This window comes from Lissotriton helveticus, chromosome 3_1, assembly GCF_964261635.1.
Source record: "Lissotriton helveticus chromosome 3_1, aLisHel1.1, whole genome shotgun sequence".
Classification (NCBI taxonomy): domain Eukaryota; kingdom Metazoa; phylum Chordata; class Amphibia; order Caudata; family Salamandridae; genus Lissotriton; species Lissotriton helveticus.
Window position 1 is genome coordinate 339,352,138 of NC_136061.1, and position 24,487 is coordinate 339,376,624.

The 24,487-nt window shown below is 47.1% G+C and overlaps 1 protein-coding gene across 15 annotated transcripts in view; it reads left to right on the forward strand.

The window, feature by feature from the left end:
* The window catches only part of NCOR1 (nuclear receptor corepressor 1), a 1,934,049-nt gene that overhangs the window by 814,180 nt on the left and 1,095,382 nt on the right, over positions 1-24,487 (forward strand). For all 15 annotated transcript variants that reach the window (XM_078679968.1, XM_078679976.1, XM_078679969.1 and 12 more), the window contains exon 21: positions 12,829-12,968. In XM_078679968.1, coding sequence (XP_078536094.1) covers positions 12,829-12,968 — 140 coding nt within the window. The remainder of the gene's footprint in view (positions 1-12,828; positions 12,969-24,487) is intronic.

The following is a 24,487-nucleotide window of genomic DNA, read 5'->3' on the forward strand; positions in this document are numbered from 1 at the left end:
TTTTTTTTTTTAATTCCTGCTTTTCGGGTGCGTTTCTGCGGCGCTGTAAGAACAAAATGAGTTTTAATAGGGGAGTCTTTGCGTAGTAGTAGTGTGTGCCAGCAATTACTTTCCTCTATCGCCTTGTTGGCACTTTCTTGTAAAGTGCCCTTTATGAACTGGGCGGGTTTTAGCCGCTTGTATGAAATGTGGGTGCGTAGCCGGTGCTTGTGAAAAGTGCAAGCTTGAAGTAAAGAGAACCTGAAATACCTTTACAGGGTGCCTGGATTTCACCCTTTCCCCGATTCCAGCTCTTCACACTGCTCGCTGGGAAGAACTTCAAACATTATCCGTAAATTGTGAGTGCCCAGCAGTGCCAGATTTGTACACAGCCCACTGCAGGCTTCCACTCGGTCATGTTTGTCAGCCCCGGCAGCTTCCTGGGCCCACACACAGACCATTTTTGAGCTGCCAGCCGCACAAGAGTACTTCACAGGTCTTTGAAGACCAATTACTTGTTAACAAGGCTTTGTTGTTTTTTTACCCCTATCGTAGAGCTACTTAATCTCTACTCTGCCTATTGCTGGAAGAATTAGCCTCCCTCTCACATTTAGCTCTAGTTGCGCTTTTCTGGCCCACTGCAACAGTTCCCTCAGTGCCCACAAGTGCCATTTTGTACGCTGCCCACAAGAGGCAGCTATTTATATTTTCCTCTCCTGCCAGCTCTTCCACACGTTACCCACCTATCCAAATTCGCGCCCCAACTTCCCACATCCCACCTGCTGATCCCGCCTATTGAACCCTCTTTAGCCCTTCTAAGTCTTCACATATAGCCATATGTTAATGGGCCCAGCCTGACAAAACATCCCTCCTCTCTGAATGGTGCCCAAATGCTGCCCTGCCATTTCCTAGCATTTGTGCATATCTGACCTGAATTGACAATGCCCATCCTACACACTTTAAAGCCACCGACCACGTCTACCCTGTGCAACCACCCCCATCCACAATCCCCTTGCATGCAGTTCCACTTCTTCCACCCTATGAATCTAGTGGTGGGGGAGCTTTTGTTACGTTTCTGGCTTCTAACTGCTATATGACCTAGTCTCGGCCCCTGTGCATGGCCTGCTGCTTGGCAGAGTGAAGTTGCTTCAGCTTGTGCAGTCCTGGCGCTTGGCAGGCACACAATCCAGGGCATCTGCTTTCATGCTCACTGGGTACTGTTTGGAACAGAGACCATGGCGACGGCGATCACAGCCGCTTCTACGCAGGGCGGTGGCAGGAAGTTGCTCACCCCCATCGCGGCGCAGATCAATACGGAGTTTGTTACCCAGGTACACGCTTCTTCTCCAGACCACTTTTAAAAGAGTGCTTATGAATCCTACTGAAATTTGATTGGTCGCAAATAAGTCAACCCAGAAGTGTTGGCAGACTTCTTGGGACTCGGCTTAAAGTAGATTCCCAAAAAAAGGTAAAAAATAAAGAAAAGGGGGCCGAGTTGGAATACCCTGACTGCCCAGATACAGTGGAGGGTTCCCACAATGACTCTGCGATACATTAAAAAGAGATTTTTTTACTTCCAATTTTGCGGCAGATTCACATCAAAATTGTAAAAATAAAAAAAAATTTTTTTAAAATAGCATGGGCTCCGTGTTTTTTTAAAGGATGCCACTAGCTGGCCTAAATTCGGGGGCCATATAAAAAAATAAAGGAGGGGGTACATGGGGCCTCCCCGCCTAGGTTTTAATCAAACCCTGGGGACCACAACCTACCCGTGATTAGTGATTTATCGGAGATGCCCCCAAGGCACCCTGCACCCCAGAGACCACCACCTTCCTGGGGCTTCGTTAATTATTAAATGGGGTGGGCCTCTCTGACCCCTCCTCATCCTCGAGGAACGCCACCTCCTTGGGTCTTTGCAAGAAGAAAATGCTGGGTGGCTGCGTGGACCCTCTCCTTCAGCCTCAGGGGCCACGGGGGTGCGCAGACTCCCCTGTGGACCTCCCAGTGTCTTCAACTTTTAGTAGAGGGGGGGCCCCGGGACCGCCAGCTCCCCAGGCCTTCAACTTTTAGTTATGGTGTGATGCATGCCCCCCGTCATGGCTATCCCAGGGACTTTAGGTTTAATAATCCCTGACTCCAGCATCATGCTTACTTCAGCTTTTATGCTATCCTTAACTTGGTCAGACTGACGATAGGTCTTTGTTTTGACAGGCAAGCTGTCACAAGTGTCCATGCCAGTGCTTCTGTCCAGGGGCTAAGGAGAAGAGCTCAGCAAACTGCTGTAGGACTTGCATGCAGTCAGACTACTGTTGGGCAGAGAAGGGTGCCTGAGTAGACAACTCAATCAACTGACCCATCTGTTGTACTGTAAGAGATGTGGTCAGGGAGAGGTTCACTTCCTGTCTCCTGATCCTTATCAGTAACCATCAGCCTGGTTACATCATCCCTGTTACAGAAAAGTTTTTGGCGGTTCACATGGATGGCTCTCTTAGGGGTCCTGCTTGTGCCCAGGTCTACCAAGTATGTGATCTAATTTTTTCTTTTCTAGAATAGGGTAAGGTCCACTCCATTTGTCTTGGAGGGCCCTCGGTGCCACAATCTCCAAAACCCATACCTTCTGCCCTGGTTAGAACTCTACCAGTGCAGCCTTAGGGTCATACCGGAGCTTCTGGAGCTCTTAGCTGGTCTCAAGGTTTTTGGATACTTCCTCTATGTACCTTGCCATGGTGGAACGTAGGCTTAGTACATAGTCCACAATAGCTTACTTAGGTTCTTGGAGAGGCTTCTTCCAACCTTCCTTCACAAGACAAAGTGGTCCCCTTACAGGATGGCCAAACAGAAGTTCGAAGGCGGAAACCCATACTCCCTTCTGAGGCACCTTCTAGGTTTTTCCAGCCGAATATGTTCTTGGGGAAAACAGTGTTTCTTTTACCATGGTGACACTGGCTCCTTTATCCCTCAGGGCGTCAACTCTAGTACCCCCAATCAAGGGTTGCTGCTGGTTTTTCTTATTAGGGCGACAGAGAGCGATAGTAGCCAAATCTACCCCACCCTGAGACTAAAATAGCTCTGGGCACACTATTGATCCCACCTGGAGACTTGCCATACCAGTGCTAACTGGAGAAGGACTAAGGTAATTCTTTTTGGGGGTCTCCAGTTTTGTGTCTCAACTTCTTACAGTTGTAACACCAGGCCTTCAGGGGATCAAAATGTTTACCTTTGTACCCACTGCTGGGTTGTGAAGAGGTCTAGGGCCCACCTTTAGACAACTCCTGATTTTTATCTTTAGAATGATCACCCACTTTCTCCTAGGGAGGTTTTGTAACTCCCTTCATTTGGTCAACCCCCATGGCTGGTCTTGGGCGCGCTAGTCTTGACCCAGCAATCTGCCTTCTTTCCAAATTCTTGGGGAGAAATTCGACCTAGGTCTACCAGATATTGATGCAAGTTTTCAGTAATGCAAATACTTAAAATGTGTTCTTGTTAAACAGATTAAAAAGCCAACTATTGATGTGCGTTTCACTTCCAGTTAACCAGCCATCTAGTGTTTTCAGTGAGAAGTCTATGAAGTCAACCTGCGACTGACTTTTTGTTAGCCCCCTGACTCGAAGTTGATATTACTCAGTGGTTAGTCACAAGCCTGCACTCCGGGTACCCTTCATTAAGTCCTAGGATTCAGCATCTGCTCCAGGAGTCTGTCCCCTCAATTACCAGTGAACAGTTCCGAAACAATGCACCCCAGTGTGACTTCTTCACATGTCTCCATGCACAGGCGCTCTCACAGGCTGTGAACCATTTTGAGATGTCATCACCTTCCTCATATTTGGGGACAATCCCTTTGGGGATTTTAAGGTCATAAAATGTCTCCCTCTCCCTAGGTATAACATTGCTGCCACCATTGATGGGTGCTAGACCCATTCCTACTCTTTCCTTTTCTGTAGCCAGGAGTCTATCCTCCAGGGATAGTCTTCAAGTCATCCTTACTATAAGGATGCCCTCCTCATTAAGGCTGTCCTCAATGTCACTTGGGGTGCTTGTCACACCTGTGTGGGATCTAGGTAGCTTAAGCACTTCTTTCGGGAGGACGGATCCAGGGACCACGTCTTCTGTATGTAGTTGAGGGCAATTGCTCCTCCTCATTACTACTCTTTCCTTCTGCAGGGAGGTCCTTCTCTTCAGAAGGTTGTTTCATAGCCTATTCTGCCAAGAGCTCCTGGAGCTTAACATTGGTAGGATTGTAGCCAGTTTTGATTTTTTTTAAAGTTTACCGAGGGGCTTTTGCTCCTTCCTGCCAAGATGGAGGTAAGGGATATGGTTGAGTCCCACAACCACATTCTCTGTAGGTCCCATCATTTTACTAGTAGTTAGGGCCTGTTTAAAGGGACTTCAAAAAATAAACTTCTAAGCACTTTTACCCCTAACCAAAGTAAGCTTTTAAACTTTTTCAAAAATTACTAAAGGTACTCAACCAAGGCACTAACTAGACTTTTAAAAGTTTGGAAAAATTGCCAATTCAAAAACCAATGGAATCTAAAAGCAGATCTGAAGGAAACAGTTGGTTTTAGATTCCTTACCTTAGAATTACCCCAGGTGTCAGACTAGATCTGGAAACTTTTAATCAGCAGTACCCCTGCACTTCGCAAGGTGGTGTTGGTCAGCTCCGCGTGCGCAGTGGTCGCCAGGATGACATCGCAGTAGCTACTTAGACGCCGCCCTTGCACGCTGACTACAGTTCTTTCTTTTTCTGCGTCAGCCAGCGCAGATCCACAGGGAGAGGTACCTCCAGTCACTTTTAGACTGACTTTTTGACAACTTTTGTAGACATCGTTTTTGAGTCTTTGACTCCTGGTGCACGTCCGGGATGCCCGGTTTCAAGTCTTGCGGCTCCTGTAGCCGGCTGATGTTGGTGACAGATCTGCATTGTGTATGCCTGTTTTGCCTGGAGCGCGACCACGATCCCATGTCGCGCTCCGACTGCTAGACCAGGAATCTGATGTTTTTGCGGGAGTGGTCCCGAAAGCTTCTCGAGGACCGGCAGTCTGCTCCACAAGGTTCGAGGTCCTGGTCGCGAGGGAGGCCCTGGGACCGGCCGTGGAGCCACCACCACCACCACCACCACCACCAGTCTTCTTCAAAGTCTTCGCACTCCTCGGGTAAGTAGAAGCACAAAAAGTCGTAAAAACATCAGAGCTCTTTGACTACTACTCGCCCGACCCGGGATGCAGGTGATGCCACTCCCGCTGCTCTACGTGCGGAGTCTGAAGGGTCAACTCAGAGTTTCCCTCACCTCCCCTCCCTTCCCGGAGTGACCCGTGCCCAGCTTTGCACCTTTTACGAAACGGTGCATGCCATCTTTGGGCAGTCTGACTCCGGCTGGGGGCCCTGAGGCCGGTGGCGCCGGCCCCAGCACTGCAGGGTCCCCTTGGATCCAGACCTGGATCCGGATCGGCGCTGGTCGACCTGATTACACCTCCCCCACCGCCGATTCCACCGGCACCAAGTCTGCAGTGGACGCCGGTTGTGTCCCCAGCTGGAGTCGACCCTGGCCTCCACACGGAGCCGGACCTAGCGCCAATGGGTACCTTTGTGCCCTTGTTCTACCCTGGTGCTCCAAACAGGTCAGATTGGCAGCCAACGGATTGTGAGGTGGACTGAAAGGGGTCTGGAGACCCTCTAGCAGACCAGGTAGAGTATGACCCGTACAGGAGAGAGGAACTGGGTGAATCATGTGGTCTATATACTTCCCCAGACTTTGGCATGTTATCTCCTCCTACCGTGGCTATGGAGGAGGGAGCTTCTTACGCACTGGTGTTGCCTAGGGCGGCCGAGGCTTTAAACTTTGAGCTACCTACGGTGGAAGTCAGGACAAACCTCCTGACAGAGGTGCTTCAGCCCGCAGCGAGCTCTTCGGAGCACCTGCTGCTGTTCAATAAAGCCCAAACCGACATCCTTTTGAGCACCTGGTCCAGGCCCAACTCAGTGGCTCCTGTGGATAGGATGATTGCCCGATGCCACCGCCCAGCCCCAGGCAACCCCACTTTCCTCTCCTAACACCCCACCCCATACAGCTTGGTGGTCCAAGCTTCCACATCCAAAGGCGCATTCCGTAATGCACCACCGGATCGGGAATCCAAAAAGCAGGACCATCTTGGGAAGAGGTTTTCTTCCTTAAGCTTGGGACTGCAGTCGGTAACCACCACATGTCTGTTGGCCCGTTATACCCACTCTGTGTGGGATACGGTGGCGCAGGTGCTGCCCCAGTGCCCGAAGGAGGCCCGGGCAGTACTCTCCCGTGCAGCTGCCGAGGGGAGAGATGCAGTCTACCACGCACAGTGGACTAGACACCGCCGACTCGCTAGGTCGGACAATATCAACCTTGGTAGCCCTTCGACGCTACGCCTGTCTGAGATCGACTGGCTTTTCTGGGGATGTACAAGCTACTCTTATGGACATGTCCTTTGATAGCAGTCACCTGTTAGGCTACAAGGCAGACAGCGCACTAGAGCGCTTCAAGTACTCGCGGGCTACGGCCAAGTCCTTGGGCCTCCCCACCAGCCGCTCTGCGCAGTCTGCTTTTCCCTCCTTTCGTGGCTACAGAAAGGGTGCCCCACCACGTCCCACCCAGGGCCACAGGCTGGCACAAGCTGTTCAGCCCTTGCGCGGCTGGGGACGTAGGAACCACCGTCGTGGTTCTGGGGGCCAGCGCGTGGGCCAGTCCACCACCGCCCCTCTGCAGCAGCCTTCAAACCCTCCTAGTCCGACCTTCCAGGGCCACCAATCGCCAGTGGGAGGCAGGATTCGCTATCACCTCCACCACTGGTCCACCATCACATTGAACAGGTGGATTTTGCAAATAGTCTGAAGGAGCTACTCCCTCCCCTTCGAGATTACCCTCCTTCACCCCTGTACCCCCCCTTGCGTCCCCCCCCCCATCCCCCCAGCAGTCGCTGGGGGTCTCCATCAACGTGCTGAAGTCGCACAATAAATCATACCTACTTATACTCACTGGATTCAAGAACTTTATTTGCTACAAATTGGCGACGAGGTACAGAACAGAACCTATGCGTGGAAAGAGGACTGTTTTAATGAATTACTACTGCAACCAAGGAACTACTTAAGCCGGAACAGAAAAGGTAAATTTACAGAAACGCCCTGGTTAGCCCCACCAGTGTCCCCAGTCATCTGGACAGCCTACCATCCCAGGGTGTTTGATTTCAGACTGCGTGATTTGGCCTGGTTTGCAAGAGAACTTTATATCACATTGGCCTGAATTTTCATATTTGGAGAGTGAACTTTTACATATTGGCTACATTTTTGAGAGAGAAAGTTTTGCTTCGCAACGTTATATTTAAAATTTAAAGAGAAAACCGTGTCTACCATCAGTTATAGGTACTGAATGTGCAGCATAAAAAAATAAAAAAAAGTCAGTTTACTTTCTTGAGGCCCTGCACTTGCATTCATGAACTGAGCACATCGGAGATGCTCGTGAATTTGATTTATGGAAGCATGGAAACTCTGTCAGCTAAGTCTTTCACATTGCCAGCTGTGTTTTTCCTCAAAGATAAGAGTTTAAAGTCTGCAGGAAACATTTGTGGTTTGGCAATATTTAATATTGTTACCTCTTGTTTTCAACGTGTGCCATGCTGTCTGAATCGTTTTTGGCCACTATAGGTGTTGCAGGGTATACTCAGACATGAGTCCCTTGCTCACTGCTCCATCAGGATTCAAGCAAGCCGGGCCGACGAGGCTGAAATGCCAGAAACCGGTCCCCGGTAGCTTGTCTCCTTTCTGGTGAAGAATTGGCTTGGTAGTTTGGTCTGCCCTGTTCCCATGATGCACTGGGCCAGGGACAGACTAATTTGCATATAGCCAGGTTCTGAGCTGGGATGGGGCAGTGAGCTAAATAACGGTGATGGATCAAGCCCTGATCTTTGGACTGGGTAAGAGTGGTCTGCTTAATTCAGACACTCTGTTCATCACCACCCCCTTTTCTGAATCATGCTGTCTTCCCTGGCATTGTGGCAGTTGGTTGACAGGAGCAGAGCGATCCTTCCTGACTGCTATCTGTTGCTTTCTGGTGACGTCATGGAATGTTCGAAGGGAGTCTGTGAAGAGTGTCTCTGGCGTGTGAGCGTACGTCAGACGCTCTGCCCGCTCTGGAATTTCTACTGTGGGTGTACCTCAGACACTCTGTCCCTCTGGAATCTCTACTGTGAGCATACGTCAGACGCTCTGTCCGCTCTGGGATCTCTACTCTCCCCATGGCAATCGGAAGATTCTACATGTCATAACGTTGCTGTGAACTGTGCGTAACGTCATATTTATGTGACACCTTCGGGGATTTTTTTTTTCTTCTAGTTACTGATTTCAAGAGCTTTTATTTTCACCGGTTGTTCTTGAGCAATTTTGTAGCTTGACTCTTGGATGGTGTCATTTGTCTACATTACTTGTGCGATGTCCAGCGGTAACATCGTTCTTCTTCAGCTAGTGACTGGATTTCAACAAGTGACTGTTGGACTTCTACTAGTGACTGCTGGTGATAATCTACGTGGATACTGGAAAAGAGATTTTGTCGATCAGCATTGGATGAGTTCTGCACTTCTCGGGTGAGAGAGTTCGCTCACCGGAGTGTATGTTCATCTTTTTGTAGAAATTTAACATCTTTATTATAACTTGTTTTCAGAGGGAAGTTTCATTTATGTATTTATTGGGAGGACAGCACATCATTTTTAATTCGCAATGTATTTCTTCTCATATTAGTTGCATGTGTGTACTTTGCATGTGTGTACTTTGTATGTGTGTACTTTGCATGATGTATTTTGAATGTGGGAGCCATGTTTATGCTCAACGTATGTTGAGGTGCCCTACCATTTTTATTCAGATTTCTGGTTTTAGTTATTTATGGAGTGAGCCATTATTATGCTCTACTTTTGGTTGTGGTGCTCAATTTGGTTTTTTTCTCGTGTTTATTTGCAGATATTTTTGATTTTGATATGCTGATTTGAACCGCAAGTGTGCTCATTTTGTTTTTGAGGTGTTCAATGCTATTTTGTTTTTGTTGAAAATTAGTTGTTCAGGTGTTTGAACTTATTAGAGTGTATTTTTGCTGGAGCCACTTCGGTGCTCATGTTTGAGGCGCTCCATTTTGGATATGTACTTTTGCGGAAGCCACTTCGGTGCTCATGTTTGAGGGGCTCCATTTTGGATATGTACTTTTGGGGGAGCCACTTCGGTGCTCATTTTTGAGGCGCTCCATCCTTTTCAATTGTTTAATGTTGTGAAGAGCCGTAGGTTGCTCAATTTTCTTGTTTTGGACTCTGAGGGGTTCAATTGTTTAATGCTGTGAAGAGCCGTAGTTGCTCAATTTTCTTGTTATGGACTCTGAGGGGTTCAATTGTTGATGTTTAGAAGAGCCGTAGTTGCTCAATTTTCTTGTTATGGACTCTGAGGAGTTCCATTGTTCAATGTTGTTAAAAGCCGCAAGTTACTCTATTGGCTGATATGAACCACGCAAGTGCTCTAATGTTTAGAGGAGTTCATATTGTATTTATTTTGTTGTGAAGAGCCGCAAGTTACTCTATTGGCTGATATGAACCACGGAAGTGCTCTAATGTTTTGAGGAGTTCATATAGTATGTATTTTGGATATGGAGGTTGTCGAAGATTATATGAACATCTGTTTAATTTTCCCTAGGAAGGGGGATGGGGTCACTATATTTGTGAATGCAATCCTTATTATATTTCAACTGTTATATATTTGGGAATGCAATGCAATGTGTTCCATTCATATGATTTGTATATATATTCTCTTATCTTTGTTTGTTGTTTTCTAAGGAAGGGGGATGTGTTACATCTTGCTTATGCTCTGCATTTCCCTTGCTTGGATTTCCCCATTGCTTAGCCACTGCATCTAGAAGAATGTTTGATGACACACTAGAATGTTTGGTACCTGACTGCTCTGAGTAGAGGCAGTTGATGGCAGACAGGCTGAGCGAGAGAAGAACTGCTCCTGGTGGGGTTTTTATTATTATATCTATTGATCATTTAATTGTTAACTTAACTTGGATTAACCTACAATAAATCATACCTACTTATACTCACTGGATTCAAGAACTTTATTTGCTACATCACTCTCAGAAGCTCCTATTCATCAGAGCGGTTCTGGACATGTTCAGTTTCTGATCTATCCTCCCGAACAATGAGTTTGGGCTGTGATGCCGATCTTTCAGGCTCTATCTCTGGTTTCGGTCAGGATGACCCACCGGCTACTGGGCCTGATGGCCTCGTGCATCCTGCTGGTGGACCATGCCAGATGGCATATGCAGGCTCTACAGTGGGACCTGAAGTTCCAGTGGGCACAACATCTGGGGAACCCGTCAGATTTCGTCCAAATCTCGGACGGCACTGCTTAGCAATTGCAGTGGTGACTAACAAACCAGGATTGGGTCGACAGCCAATCCCTTTCCCTTGCCCAACCAGAACACACAGTGGTGACCGATGCATCTCTACTGGGATGGGGCATCCACATGGGGAAGGCGGAGATCAGAGGCCTCTGGTCTCCGGCTGAGTCCGGGCTCCATATCAACCTTCTTGAGCTTCTGGCAATTCGTCTTGCACTTAAAGCATTCCTTTCCTCTGTCCCGTGAAGAGTAGTGCAGGTGTTCCCGGACAACACCACTGCCATGGTGTACTGCAACAAACAGGGCTGGGTGGGATCATGTACCCTCTGTCAGGAGGCCCTCCACCTCTGGACATGCAGGGCATATCCCTGGTGGTTCAACACCTAGCAGGTTCCCTGAACGCCATGGTGGACAAACTCAGCCACAGTGCCTGATGGATTATGAATGGCTTCTTCACTCGGAGGTGGTGCAAGGTCTCTTTCAGCAGTGGGGAGAGCCTTGGTTAGATCTATTCACCACCGAATAGAACGCGCAATGTCAGTAGTTCTACACGTTGGAATTTCCAAGGCAACACTCCCTAGGCAATGCTTTTCATCGCAAGTGGAGTTGCGGTCTTCTATACGCCTTTCCGCCTATACCACTTCTACCCAGAGTGCTGAAGAAGATCAAGAGCGACCCGGCCCAAGTCATTCTTGTGGCTCCGGATTGAGCACGAAGAGTCCGGTATCCCGAGCTGCTCAACATGGCTGTCGATCCTCCGATCTGACTGCCTCTTTGGGAGGACCTTCTGTCGCTGCAGCAGGGGACGGTCCTCCACCGTAACCTGTCCAGCCTCCACCTCCTTGCATGGAGAGTGAGCCGGGACAGTTAACGGCTTTCGACCCTCCTCCCGAAGTCTAAGACGGTATATGCCTTCAGATGGAATACATTTGTTTCATGGGGCACAGCAAAGGCTGTGGATTCCCTTTCCACCCCTCTATCTGAGGTTCTTTTGTTCCTCCTTTCTTTGGACCAGTAGGGCTCTGCTCTGGACACTCTAAAGGGCTACATCTTGTCCATGTCAGCCTTCCTTAGGCTTCCTGATCAGTCTTCTCCTTTCAACTTTCAAGATTCCTTAAGGGCATTACTCATCTTTTTCCTCCTGTTCCCTTCGTAATGCCTCAGTGGGACTTGAGCTTGGTTCTTACCTATCTTATGTGCACTCACTTTGAGCCACGACATAACTGTCCTCTCTGACTTTTAACTTTGAAAAATGCCTTTCTGCTGGCCATCACCTGTGCACACAGGGTAAGTGAGCTGCAAACTCTTTCTTCCAAGCCTCCCTTTCTGGCTGTCCATTCAGGCAAGTTTGTCCTTAGAACGAGTCCTTCCTTTCTTCCCAAGGTGGTTACTTCTTTCCATATTGGCCAAACCATCACTTTGCCCACCTTCTTTCGGCCTCTGCATCCATCGAAAGAGGAAGAGAGGCTCCGCCGTCTGAATCCAAAACATGCGCTTTCCTTCTAGATCGCACCAAACAATTCCGGGTGGACAACCAGCTCTTTGTTGGTTACGTGGGCGCTAAGAAAGGTTGGGTCATGCACAAACGCACCATCTCTAGGTGGGTCGTTCTGTGCATCAAAGCCTGCTATTCTTTGGCAAAGAAGGAGCTTCCATTGGGGCTGCGCGCCCATTCCACCAGGTTGACGGTAGCTACTACTGCTTTGGGACGAGGAGTCCCCCTAAATGACATCTGTCAGGCAGCTACTTGGGCATCGTTAGTCATGATTACCAAACACTACTGCCTGGACAGCCAAGTCCGGAGAGACTGCTTCTTTGGCCGTTCTGTTCTCCAGAACTTTCTCGTGTGAACTTAGTTCGAAGACCCAGACCTCCGGGGTTAGTATTGCTGGGGTGTCTATTCTAAGGTAAGGAATCTATAACTAACTGTTTCTTTCAGATGAACAAGTTACTTCCCTTTAGTAACAATATATATCTGTATGAAACATAGTTTAGTTATAGATTCCTTAACGCCCCACCCATCTGCCCCATTCTTCAAACTGATTTCTAGGGTCAAGGATTTTCTTTCAGGTCCCTAGTTTGGTGAACAAGTGGTCAGTGTCTTGCATGGCTCTGCCCTCTGGCATGGAAAGTTGTGTACAGAACTGACGTCAGCGCGTAAGGTCAGCGTCTAAGTAGCTACAGCGACTTCATCCCAGTGACCACGACGACGAATGCGGAGTCGACCGACGCCACCTTCTGACTAGTGGGGCTCCAGTTATGAAAAAACTTTCCTGATCCAGTCTGACGCCTGGGGGTAATTCCAAGGTAAGGAATCTATAACTAACCTATGTTTCTTACAGATATTTTGTTACCGAAGGTATTTCATTTGTTTTACAGGCTGAGAAAAAAATGTTGGTTCTGAATATTATGTTACAGGCCCTAAAGCAGTGATATTATGTTTTCCCCAGGGTTAGTTGAGCATGGACGGAACTGGGGAGCCATTGCCAAAATGGTGGCAACAAAAAGTGAAGCTCAGTGTAAGAATTTCTACTTCAACTACAAACGTCGCCATAACCTGGACAACCTGCTACAGCAGCACAAGCAGAGGGTAAATAATTTGGCCTTGCTTATATCTCTAATTGGTCTATAGCTTAATCTTTTCTTTATATCTTTAGAACAGCATTATTTCAAGATTTCTCTGCTTTGTGTCAGTAAAAAAGTAGATTTCAACGCAAGCACTTTTGAAACTGCTCAATATGCTTATGGTAACTTTTGAAAGAATACATTCTAACAATGCCTTTGAGTGCATTAACCTCCTCCAATTCTTGTCTAAGTCCTCCATTGACATTTTTCCTGGTTTGCTTACAGGTCCAATTCAGAAAACTATCTTGTTGGTCTCTATTGTCACATTGTTTTTATGTTCGCTTTGGACACATGGTGCCCCTGATAAATTGCTTTGTCTGACTTACCTGCTTTAGTGGACCATTAGAAGTCAATTATTTCCCCATAGGCTTATGTTGTCTGGTTCATAAACATTCTTTTACTTTGGTGGAAAAATAACATTTCATTGTGTAAAATTTCATGTTATGAATTTCCCATTTTGTCAAGACCCTTTCTTTTTTATTACTCTCATTTTTAGGTCGAGCCTGGGTAGCGAATGTGCTGCTGTGAAGCATGATGTGCTTGAAGCTCCGCCCACATTTGCCATTGGCATTCCATTGTCCTTCATAAATGCTGGCTTCTAATTAGTTAATAGGCTTGTTAGTCCCTCCTTAGGACCGCCTTGTGATCATTTGTAACCTCCCATGAGGACTGCCCTTTTACCTCTCTTACACAATATGTATTATTTAATCTGTAAGCACTATGTTCGAGGCATATGTGCTGTAGATCATATGCCATATATCGCCATCTAGTGTTAGATCCGGATGTATGCACTTTGTTTTTCTTCGAAGAAGTCGTTCGAGGCATATGGGCTGCAGATGGTACATTTATGAATAGATCGCCATCTGGTGTTGGGCTCGGATGATTGCACTTGTTTTTCTTCTGGAGAAGTCTTTGTCGTCATAGATGACTCCTCCTCTTGGTGTTAGTGCGCATGGGCATCGGCTCCATCCTTAGATTGTTTTTTTCCGCCATCGGGTTCGGATGAGGATCGAAGCGCTCCGGACCAACTTCGATAAAGAAGGTTATATTCGGCGCGTAACCCTTTCCAATTCGACGGTATTGTTATCGAACGAGACTTCACTTCCATACCGACGCGTTTCAAAGGACGACGACTACGAGAAACTCGAAGTAGTCCAGCCCGGGGTCCATGGAAAGGACTCCATTCAAAAAATGTTCAACGTGTGGTGCTAAGTTCCCACACAAGGACCTACACGAGGTGTGCAACCTCTGCTTGTCCCCTGAACACGAATCCAGGGACTGTGAGGCCTGTGCAGCGTTCTCTTCAAAATCGACGATTAGAAACCGTCGAGCCCGAAGACACGAGGTATCGAGAATGCAGTCACAAGCAATCCCGGAGCTGTTCGAGGACCAGCACCCAGAAGAGGAGGAAGAAGAGGCTGAGGCGGGGTCTGAAGTGGACGAGTCCGACGTCGAGGAAATCGACGTCCAACAAACCGTGAGTGACGACGTCCCTTTACCAAAGAACAGACCCCGCACGGTGTCGACCCCGCCCTCGAGCCCGGTCAGACAACCGAAAAAAGTTTCCGACGCCCCGCCTTCGAGCCCGGCAACGAAACCGAAACCGAAACACTCGGTCTCCCATCATGGTGGTTCCGATAAACGGACCACATCGACAACGAAGCTCCAAGTCAAGGAAAAGTCGAAGCAGTCCATGTCGACACCGAAACAAGTTTCGACGTCGAAAACACCCTCGACACCGGGGACATCTTCGACACCGAAGACATCGGATCCGAATAAAATCTCGGTGCCGAAAATACAAATGGACAGTCAGAAGAAAAAACACCTTTCGGAACCGAAAACTGCGGTACCGACACAGGAATACAAGACCGATCCTAAACAAAAGACTCTGTTTATTGATCCCAAAACTGGCAAGGTAGTCACAGAACTACCTAAAAAGAGGAAGAATGAACATTCGGACGACAAAACTCATCCGAAGAAGAGAACAATGGGGACAAATACAACTCCTCCCCCTTCTCCAAAACCTAGACACACACCATCTTCTCCTCTTCCTCACAATAGACCAAATATTCCTCCCACAGGACCATCTACACCTACAACAGATGTAGAGAGTGACACAGGGGAGGGGGAACATCCTGGGGATGATGAAGACACAATCCCAGAGGAGGCAGACCCATGGGAAGAGTACAATGTAGGGTCAGATAACGATAACGACCCTGAAATGTATCCTTCAAAACCTTCACCTCCTGATGATAATACTGGTTTTGCGCAACTCATTAATAGAGCAGCAACATATCACAAGGTAGAACTACATGCAGAACCTCAAATAGAGGATTTCTTATTAGAAACACTACCTACTGCACAAAGAACATCAGGAACACTACCAATGCTTAAGGGCCTTCTCAGTCATACATCAGAGATATTCAAAGACCCAGTGAGGGCTAGGGTACTAAACCCAAGAATCGATAAGAAATATAGGGCAGCTCCAAAAGACCCAATATACATTAAAGGACAAATTCCTCTAGACTCACTAGTGGTCACAAACGCGCGTAAGAGAGCAAACTCTTTATCTACAGGAGAAGCTCCACCTCCTGACAAAGAGTCTAAGCTAATAGATGCCTCTGGCAAGAGAGTAGCATCTCAAGCGGCAAACAGCTGGCGCATAGCTAATACGCAAGCACTACTTGCAAGGTATGACAGAGCGCATTATGATGAATTAGAAAAACTCATCACACATCTCCCTAAAGAACATCAAAAGAGGGCAGATCAACTCATACAAGAAGGGAAGTTAATTACTAACACTTCCATAAAGTGCGCCCTAGACGCGGCAGACACTGCAGCAAGAGCTTCAAACACAAGCATCATGTTAAGGAGACATGCATGGCTTAGGGTATCAGGGTTCAAACAAGAGGTACAAACATCGTTACTGAACCAACCTTTTGATGGGAAAACACTTTTCGGCACAGGGACAGATGAGGCCTTAGAAAAGATGAAAAAGGATACGGAAACGGCTAAATCAATGGGAGCATTGCAACAGCCGACACAGAGGTTCCTTTCGTAGGTCCACCTATAGAGGAGGATCCAAAAATACAGGTACAAGCCAGCAACAAACCTCTTTTACACCTACATCACCCAGAGGTAATTCTAGAGGTAGTTACAGAGGTAACAACAACAAGGGTAGAGGTCGCGGAAACAACAACAACCGCAACTCTCCAACCCCAAAGCAGTGACTTCATACAGCTCCCCCCAGACCATATAACACCGGTCGGGGGACGCCTATCACAGTTCCTACCTGTCTGGGAAAACATCACATCAGACAGGTGGGTGAGACAAATTATCCAACATGGTTATTGCCTGGAACTCACATCTACCCCACCAAACATCCCCCCCCAAACAGCGTCCAATAAAACAAGATCACCTGACACTGTTAAAGCAGGAAGTACTATCCCTGCTAGGAAAGCATGCCATAGAGAAGGTTCCATAGCACCAACAAGGAACAGGAGTATACTCCCTATACTTCCTAATTCCCAAAAAGGATGGGTCTCTAAGACCGATACTGGACCTAAGACCTCTCAACGCATACATAAATTCGGAACATTTCCACATGGTCACGCTCCAACAGGTACTTCCTTTACTGAAGAAAGGGGACTTTCTTTCTACACTGGATCTAAAAGACGCTTACTTTCATATCCCGATTCACAAAGCCCACAGGAAATACCTCAGGTTTGTGGTAGAAGGACAACATTATCAGTTCAAAGTCCTTCCGTTTGGTGTCACAACGGCACCAAGGGTGTTCACAAAATGCCTGGCAGTGGTGGCAGCTCACCTAAGAAGACAACAAATACATGTCTTCCCATACTTGGACGACTGGCTAATAAAAGCCAAGTCACAAGAAGAATGTCTTCAAAACACACAAAAGACAATTCAGCTACTACACCAGCTAGGGTTCACGGTGAACTACACAAAGTCACACCTACAACCAAGCAAGGTTCAACAATATCTGGGGGCTACTATAGACACAGAAGAAGCCAAAGTATACCCCAATCCAGTCAGGATCCAAACAATGCTTACAATCATTCAAAGATTCCAGCCACAACACTCACTACCAGCAAGAGTGTTCATGCAGCTATTAGGGATGATGTCATCCTGCATACTGCTAATACCATATGCCAAACTACAAATGCGTCCGCTACAAGAATGCTTAGCGACACAGTGGAATCAGGCTCAAGGACAGATTACAGATCTGGTGTTGGTAGACGACCGCACACACCGCTCTCTGAAGTGGTGGAACACAACAAACATTGCCAAGGGGCGGTCGTTCCTAGAACCAATTCCACAGGTGACAATAACAGCAGACGCATCGCTCACAGGATGGGGAGCACATATGGAGAAATACACAGTACAAGGAAGGTGGAGTGTGCAGGAAAAAAGACTGCATATCAATTACCTAGAACTACTAGCGGTGTTTCTAGCATTGAAAGCCTTCCAAATACATGTTACCAACAAAGCAGTCCTGATCAGAACAGACAACATGACAGCAATGTATTATATTCAAAAACAGGGGGGGACGCACTCTCTCCAACTATCCAGACTAGCACAGGAAATCTGGAGATGGGCCATTCCTCAAAACATCTATCTGTTAGCCGAACACCTACCAGGAGTCCAAAACCAGATAGCAGACATCTTAAGCAGACAGTCGGAACAAATACACGAATGGGAACTGCACCAACAAATACTGCAGCCATTCTTCCAAAGATGGGGACAACCAGAGATAGACCTCTTTGCCACTCATCAGAACGCAAAATGCCAAAGCTTCGCGTCCAGGTACCCGCACCACCTGTCGCAGGGCAATGCGTTATGGATAAATTGGTCCAAAAAATTTGCATACGCTTTTCCCCCTCTCCCACTAATCCCATTAGTGGTCAGAAAACTACAACAACACTCAATGACCATGATACTAGTAGCACCCACGTGGGCAAGACAATCGTGGTTCACCACGCTCCTGCAACTCTCACAAGTGCCACACCAAAAGCTACGAATTCTACCCATGCACCTGACCCAGAACCATGGAGAAATAATGCACCCAGATCCCACACAATTGAACCTAGCGATCTGGCTCCTGAAATCCTAGAATTTGGATACTTAGATCTACCCCCAAATTGCATGGAGATAATTAAACAAGCAAGACGTCCCACCACCAGAGCATGCTATGCAGCTAAGTGGAAGAGGTTTGCTATACACTGTACTAATAACAATATCAACCCTCTGGACGTATCGACAAAAGAGATTATCTGCTACTTATTACACTTACAGCAATGTAATCTAGCGTACACATCTATCAGGGTACACCTAGCAGCTATAGCAGCGTACCTACAAAACAGGCAGCACATATCACTGTTCAGAGTACCAGCGATAAAAGCCTTCATGGAAGGCCTTAAAAGAGTCATTCCACCAAGATTACCACCTTCCCCAGTCTGGAACCTCAACGTAGTACTCACCAGACTAATGGGGCCACCTTTCGAACCTATGCATAGGTGCGAAATACAATTCCTTACATGGAAGGTGGCTTTCCTTATAGCCATTACCTCACTCAGGAGAGTAAGTGAATTACAGGCATTGACAATACAAGAACCATTCCTACAGTTACACCAGAATAAAGTGGTTCTTAGAACAAACCCAAAGTTCTTGCCTAAAGTAATTTCAGCATTTCACATCAACCAGCCAGTGGAACTACCAGTCTTCTTTCCAAAGCCACAGACGGTAGCAGAAAGGGCTCTACATACACTAGATGTCAAAAGAGCCATTTTGTACTACATAGAAAGAACACAAAACTTCAGGAAAACTAAACAACTATTTGTAGCATTTTCCCCAACACATAAGGGCAATCCTATCTCTAAAGCAGGCATCGCTAGATGGATTGTAAGATGTATACAAATATGTTACATTAAAGCAAAGAGAACATTAACTGTTCCTCCTAGAGCTCATTCTACACGAAAACTAGGAGCATCTATGGCATTCTTAGGGAACATTCCCCTAGATGACATATGTAGAGCAGCAACTTGGTCTACACCACATACATTCACAAAGCACTACTGTGTTGATGTACAGGCTGCACAACAAGCCAGAGTGGGCCAAGCTGTATTAAAAACTCTATTTCAAACAGTTGCGACAGACACTGGTGACCACCGCTAGGGAGGTAACTGCTGTACAATCTATTCATAAATGTACCATCTGCAGCCCATATGCCTCGAACGGAATATGCTACTTACCAGTATGCATCTGTTCTTGGCATAGAGGGCTGCAGAGTGGTACATGCCCTCCCTGCCTCCCCGGAAACCTGTGTCTGTCCCAACATTATCTTATTTAGATACACTTACATGGGCATATCTTTATGTATTATACTACACTACTCCATCTAACCCTACTATGGCAAAACAATCTAAGGATGGAGCCGATGCCCATGCGCACTAACACCAAGAGGAGGAGTCATCTATGACGACAAAGACTTCTCCAGAAGAAAAACAAGTGCAATCATCCGAGCCCAACACCAGATGGCGATCTATTCATAAATGTACCACTCTGCAGCCCTCTATGCCAAGAACAGATGCATACTGGTAAGTAGCATATTCCTTTCCAGTCACGAGGTAGGTAACTCCTCCTTTTGATGATAGTGCGCATGGGCATAAACTCCATTTTTAGATTTTTTTTTTCCGCCATCGGGTTCGGATGTATGTTGCTGCGCTCCGGTATGGCACCTATTCTTGGATCCCTTTGATGTGCAATCAACTACACTTGACGGTATTGTTATCGACTGTGGTTCTTCATTCGTCGCGTATCGACTCACCTCGAAAAAACTTCGATCGTGAAACACGTAGCGGGCCGTCTGGCCTACCCGCGCCGGCCGCACTAGCAGTCGATGGAACAAACTCCCTTCAAGTTCTGTCCCGGATGTCGTGCTAAATTTCCACGCACTGACATGCACGAAGTGTGCAACCACTGCCTGTCCCCAGAACATAACGAGAAAGACTGCAACGCGTGTTGATCGTTTCGATTGAACAAGACGCTTAGTTACCGTTATGGCCAAAAGCCACAAGATTCAACACCAGAGTGGCTCCGCACTGGACATCTTCGGTGAAGATTCCGACACAGAACAGCAAGCTCAAGTAGCCGAAGAGGAAGAACATTTCTGTATCTGAAGTCGACTCCGACATGGAAGAAGAGGAGCAAGTTACTCCGGGTCAACGTACCGTGAGTGAAGGTATTCCCTTGCCCCCCAACAAACAAAAACAAAGGCTCTAGTCCCTCCCTGGGCGAAGGTTGGCATCAACAAAAGGTTTCCGATTTCCCTCCCTCGGGCCTGGCTCTGAAACATAAAGAGAATGCTTTCGGCTTGGGCTCGAGCCGGCCCCACTCTGGGGCCGAAAAAAGACACCTTCTGCACTAAAACCCAAATCTAAGCATGTGTCGGTCATAGTTACACTGCTGCCGAAGACTCTACCTTCGACACTGAAAGGCTCGGAGCCAAAACCTTTGCCACTGAAACAAACTACTAAAGATAAAGATACTCTGTCTAAAGAGTCTCGAATCGATGCCCCGCCTTCGGATCCGAAGCAGAAAAAACTGGCGATCAGTCCTGATACAGGACATATCCATGCCACTTTTCCAAAAAACAGAAGATAGACCAGTCAGTAGATCAGCCAGAGAACTAACACATTCCTCTCAAATGCAGGAGTGTGGGCACTAACCTTTCTCCACCTTACATTCCACCTCCTACCCTCACTGATCCCAATTTACTTATTACACCATCAAATTCACCACCACCGCCACTTATACCTGACCCACAGGATGACGTGGATGAGGATGGAGATCAGGATAGGCCACAGGACATTGACCATTGGGAGGATTATCATACTGACCGAATCACAGATAATGACCCTGATTTGTATCCATCTAGACCCTCCCCACCTGACGATAACATTGGGTACACTGAACTCCTTAACAGTGCTGCTCAATATCACGGAGTGGAGTTGCATAAAGAGCCTTCAGAAGATTTCCTCTTTGAGACACTTAGTTCCTCTCAGAGTGCCACTCATACCTTACCTATACTAGACAAGATATTTAAAGATCCTGTGAGGGCAAGAATAATTACACCTAGATTGGAGAACAAAATCTAAACCTTCACCCACCGACCCTGTTTACATCAGAGGTCAGTTGCCTGTAGACTCTCTAGTGGTATCAAATGCTCGCAAGAAAGCTAACTCACAAACCACAGGTTAGGCTTCTCCTCCTGATAAGGAGTCTAAGTTTATTGGTGCCTCAGCAAAAAAGTGGCTTAACAAGCGGCTCAAGCTCTGTTGGCTCGCTATGATAGGGCTCATTGCGATGAGTTAGAAAAACTCATGCCATTTTTACCAGACAAACACAAAACTAAGGCAAATGACCTTGTCCAAGAAGGTAAACTTATCAATAATACCTCAATCAAGTGTGCCCTAGACGCAGCAGATGCAGCAGCTCGTACAGTAAACACTAGTGTACTACTACGCCGACATGCTTGGTTGAGAATTTCAGGATTCAAGCCTGGGGGGGTAAACCTCCATCCTCATTCAACAAAGTACATCTCTTTGGCCCAACGGTTGATACCGCACTGGAGAAGATGAAAAAAGACACAGAGGTCGCAAAGTCCATGGGGGCTTTGCAATTGCCTGCCACTAGGCAAGTGGTTCCTTTCACCGCGCCTTTTATAGAGGTGGTTCCAAAAAATGTATCCACCGAAAATCCCTCCTCCTCTTACAATGGCAACAACCAAGCCTCCTCTTCAAGAGGTTATTTTCGAGGTGGTTTCAGAGGACACAACGGTGAGGAAAAAGGCAGAGGCAACTCCACACGCACTTCCTCCACAAACAAACAGTGACTTCCTTCCGTTAACCCCCGATCATTCACTCCTGTCGGTGGACGTCTCTCTAAATTCCTACCTTTCTGGAATACAATCACCTCAGACAGGTGGGTACTACAAATGATCCAATATGGTTATTGCCTGGAGCTTACACACACTCCCCCAGATATTCATCCAAGATCACATGCAATGTCACCAGAGCATATCACCCTTCTAAAGCAAGAGGTTTTCTCTCACTCGTGGAAAAACACGCTATAGAACGTTCCCTTTACAATAACAGGGGACCGGAGTGTGCTCCCTGTACTTTTTAATTCCCCAAAAAAGTGGCTCTCTCAGGCCCATACTAGACCTTAGAGAACTAAATCTATACATTCAGTTGGACAACTTTCAGATGATCTCACTCCAACAAGTGCTTTCACTCCTTCAGCAAGGCAACTTTCTGTCCACTCTGGACTTGAAGGATGCCTATTTCAATATTCCCATTCACCCTGCTCACCGGAAATACTTCAGGTTTCTGGTAGACGGCCAACATTATCAATTCAAGGTCCTCCCATTTGGAGTAACTACCGCACCCAGGGTTTTCACCAAAGGCCTGGCAATAGTTGTAGCTCATCTAAGAAGACAGCACATTCACGTCTTCCCTTAACTGGATGACTGGCTTATAAAAGCCAGCTGGCAGCAAAGCTGCCACCGCCACACTCAAAAACAGCCCAACTACTTCACTACCTTGGATTTACTGTGAACCTCACCAAGTCTCATCTCCAACCATCCGAAACGCAACTGTATCTAGGAGCCACAATACACACTCAAAAAGCTCTAGAGTGTCCCAACCCAGTCAGAACCTGCAACATGCAGACTCTAATCTCGATTTGTCACACCACTCGTTACCAGCTCGAGTGTTCACGCAATTGATAGGAATGATGGCGTCTTGCATTTTAATTGTTCCTTATTCAGGATTCCAAATGCGTCCCCTCCAGGAATGCTTAGCACGTCAGTGGGACCAGGCTCAAGGTCAGTTATCCGATCTAGTGTTGGTGGATGGCCGCACCAATCGCTGTCTGCTAAGGTGGAATACAAAAAACCTTTCCAAGGGGTGGCCATTCGTCGACCCGGTTCCACAGATCGTGCCAACCGCAAACTCCTTGCTCACTGGTCGGGTAGCTCATCTACAAAAACATACCATTCAGTGCATGTTACTCTCCTGAGGCTTGAGCCGGGATATTGTCTGATGACTGCTAGATGCCCTGCTCACTGTTCTGTGCACGGCGATATCTGACACATATAGAGACAATATCCTTTTAACCTGCCTTTTAAACTGTTGATATTTCAGTTGTTTAGGGGGGTTGCACACCATAATTTGCACATTCTATAAGCAATGCTTACTTTTAAAAATCGGAATTTTGAATAAATCATTTTTCCTTTTACCATTCCTGCAATCTGCTTTGTTAGGGATTGAGGGTCGGTGGCACAGCTTGACTCGAGCTTGAGTCAGGCGGGGCAGCCATTTTGGGAGGATGAGGGGTAGCGGTCTAGGCTTTCCCTGACTCCAGCTCCAAATTGAGACGCTGGCACTGGAGCACCGCGGATGCTTATAGCAGGCGTGCAGCTGGTGCGCCGCTGGTGCACCGAAGACACGCCAAAGGCAAGCCTGTCTCCGCTCGGGCCGTGCCCAGCGCCAGAACCCCTGGCAGTTTGATGCCAGGTAAGCCCTCCATCTACACATACTCCAAAAATACTCTGTTGGAACTGAATAGGGTGGAGAGGGCTAGGGATTGTATATGTATTTCCTTTGACTCAATACCATCAGCTCCTCCAGAGTCCTGTCCTAAATGTAATATAACCCTACCAGATATCAGATATCAACCCATTAGGCTCTTTAAGGATAAAAGGACAGCTGTAGCCTGGCACTCAAGTTTTTAAATGCATTCTGGTGAATGCCAGGTCCTTGGTTAAACATAGTATGGAGTGCGCAAGACGCTTAGAGGAAAATGAAATAAAGATCGCCTTCATTACAGAAGCCTGGACAGACGAGGCCTCCGGTCCAGACTTAGTGAAAGCTACCCCACCTGGGTTTCTGTCATGTGTTAAATAGGCCTGTTGGGAAAGGAGGGGGTTTGGCAGTGATTTACCACAGCACTATTAAAGCTATATTTCAGCCCGCTTCAACCACTGCCTGTGAGTCATTGTCCTTTAATCTCACCTTATCCGATCACCATACCTCTAATGATATTTTTTTGTACAGGCCACCAGGAGCTAGAAACTCGTTTGCTGCTCATATTAGTAAGCTGTTGGAAGAGGGTCTGTGTTGTAACACCTATACTATTTTGGGAGATTTTAACTTCTATTTAGAGGTGTCTACTGACCCTGACACGCCAATGCTGATGGACATGATGGATAGTGCCGATATAAAGCAACATGTTAGGGGACCGATGCATGTAGCTGGACATACCCGGGATGGTATTTTTTTCAATCATCCCGGTCTGTCGTTTACAGGCATATTACCACTAGCGCCAGGACACCTCCGGGTAATAGTGCGCTCTAAAAGTTCCCATAACATGTGGAATCTTCAACAAAAGCAACTCCACATAAAC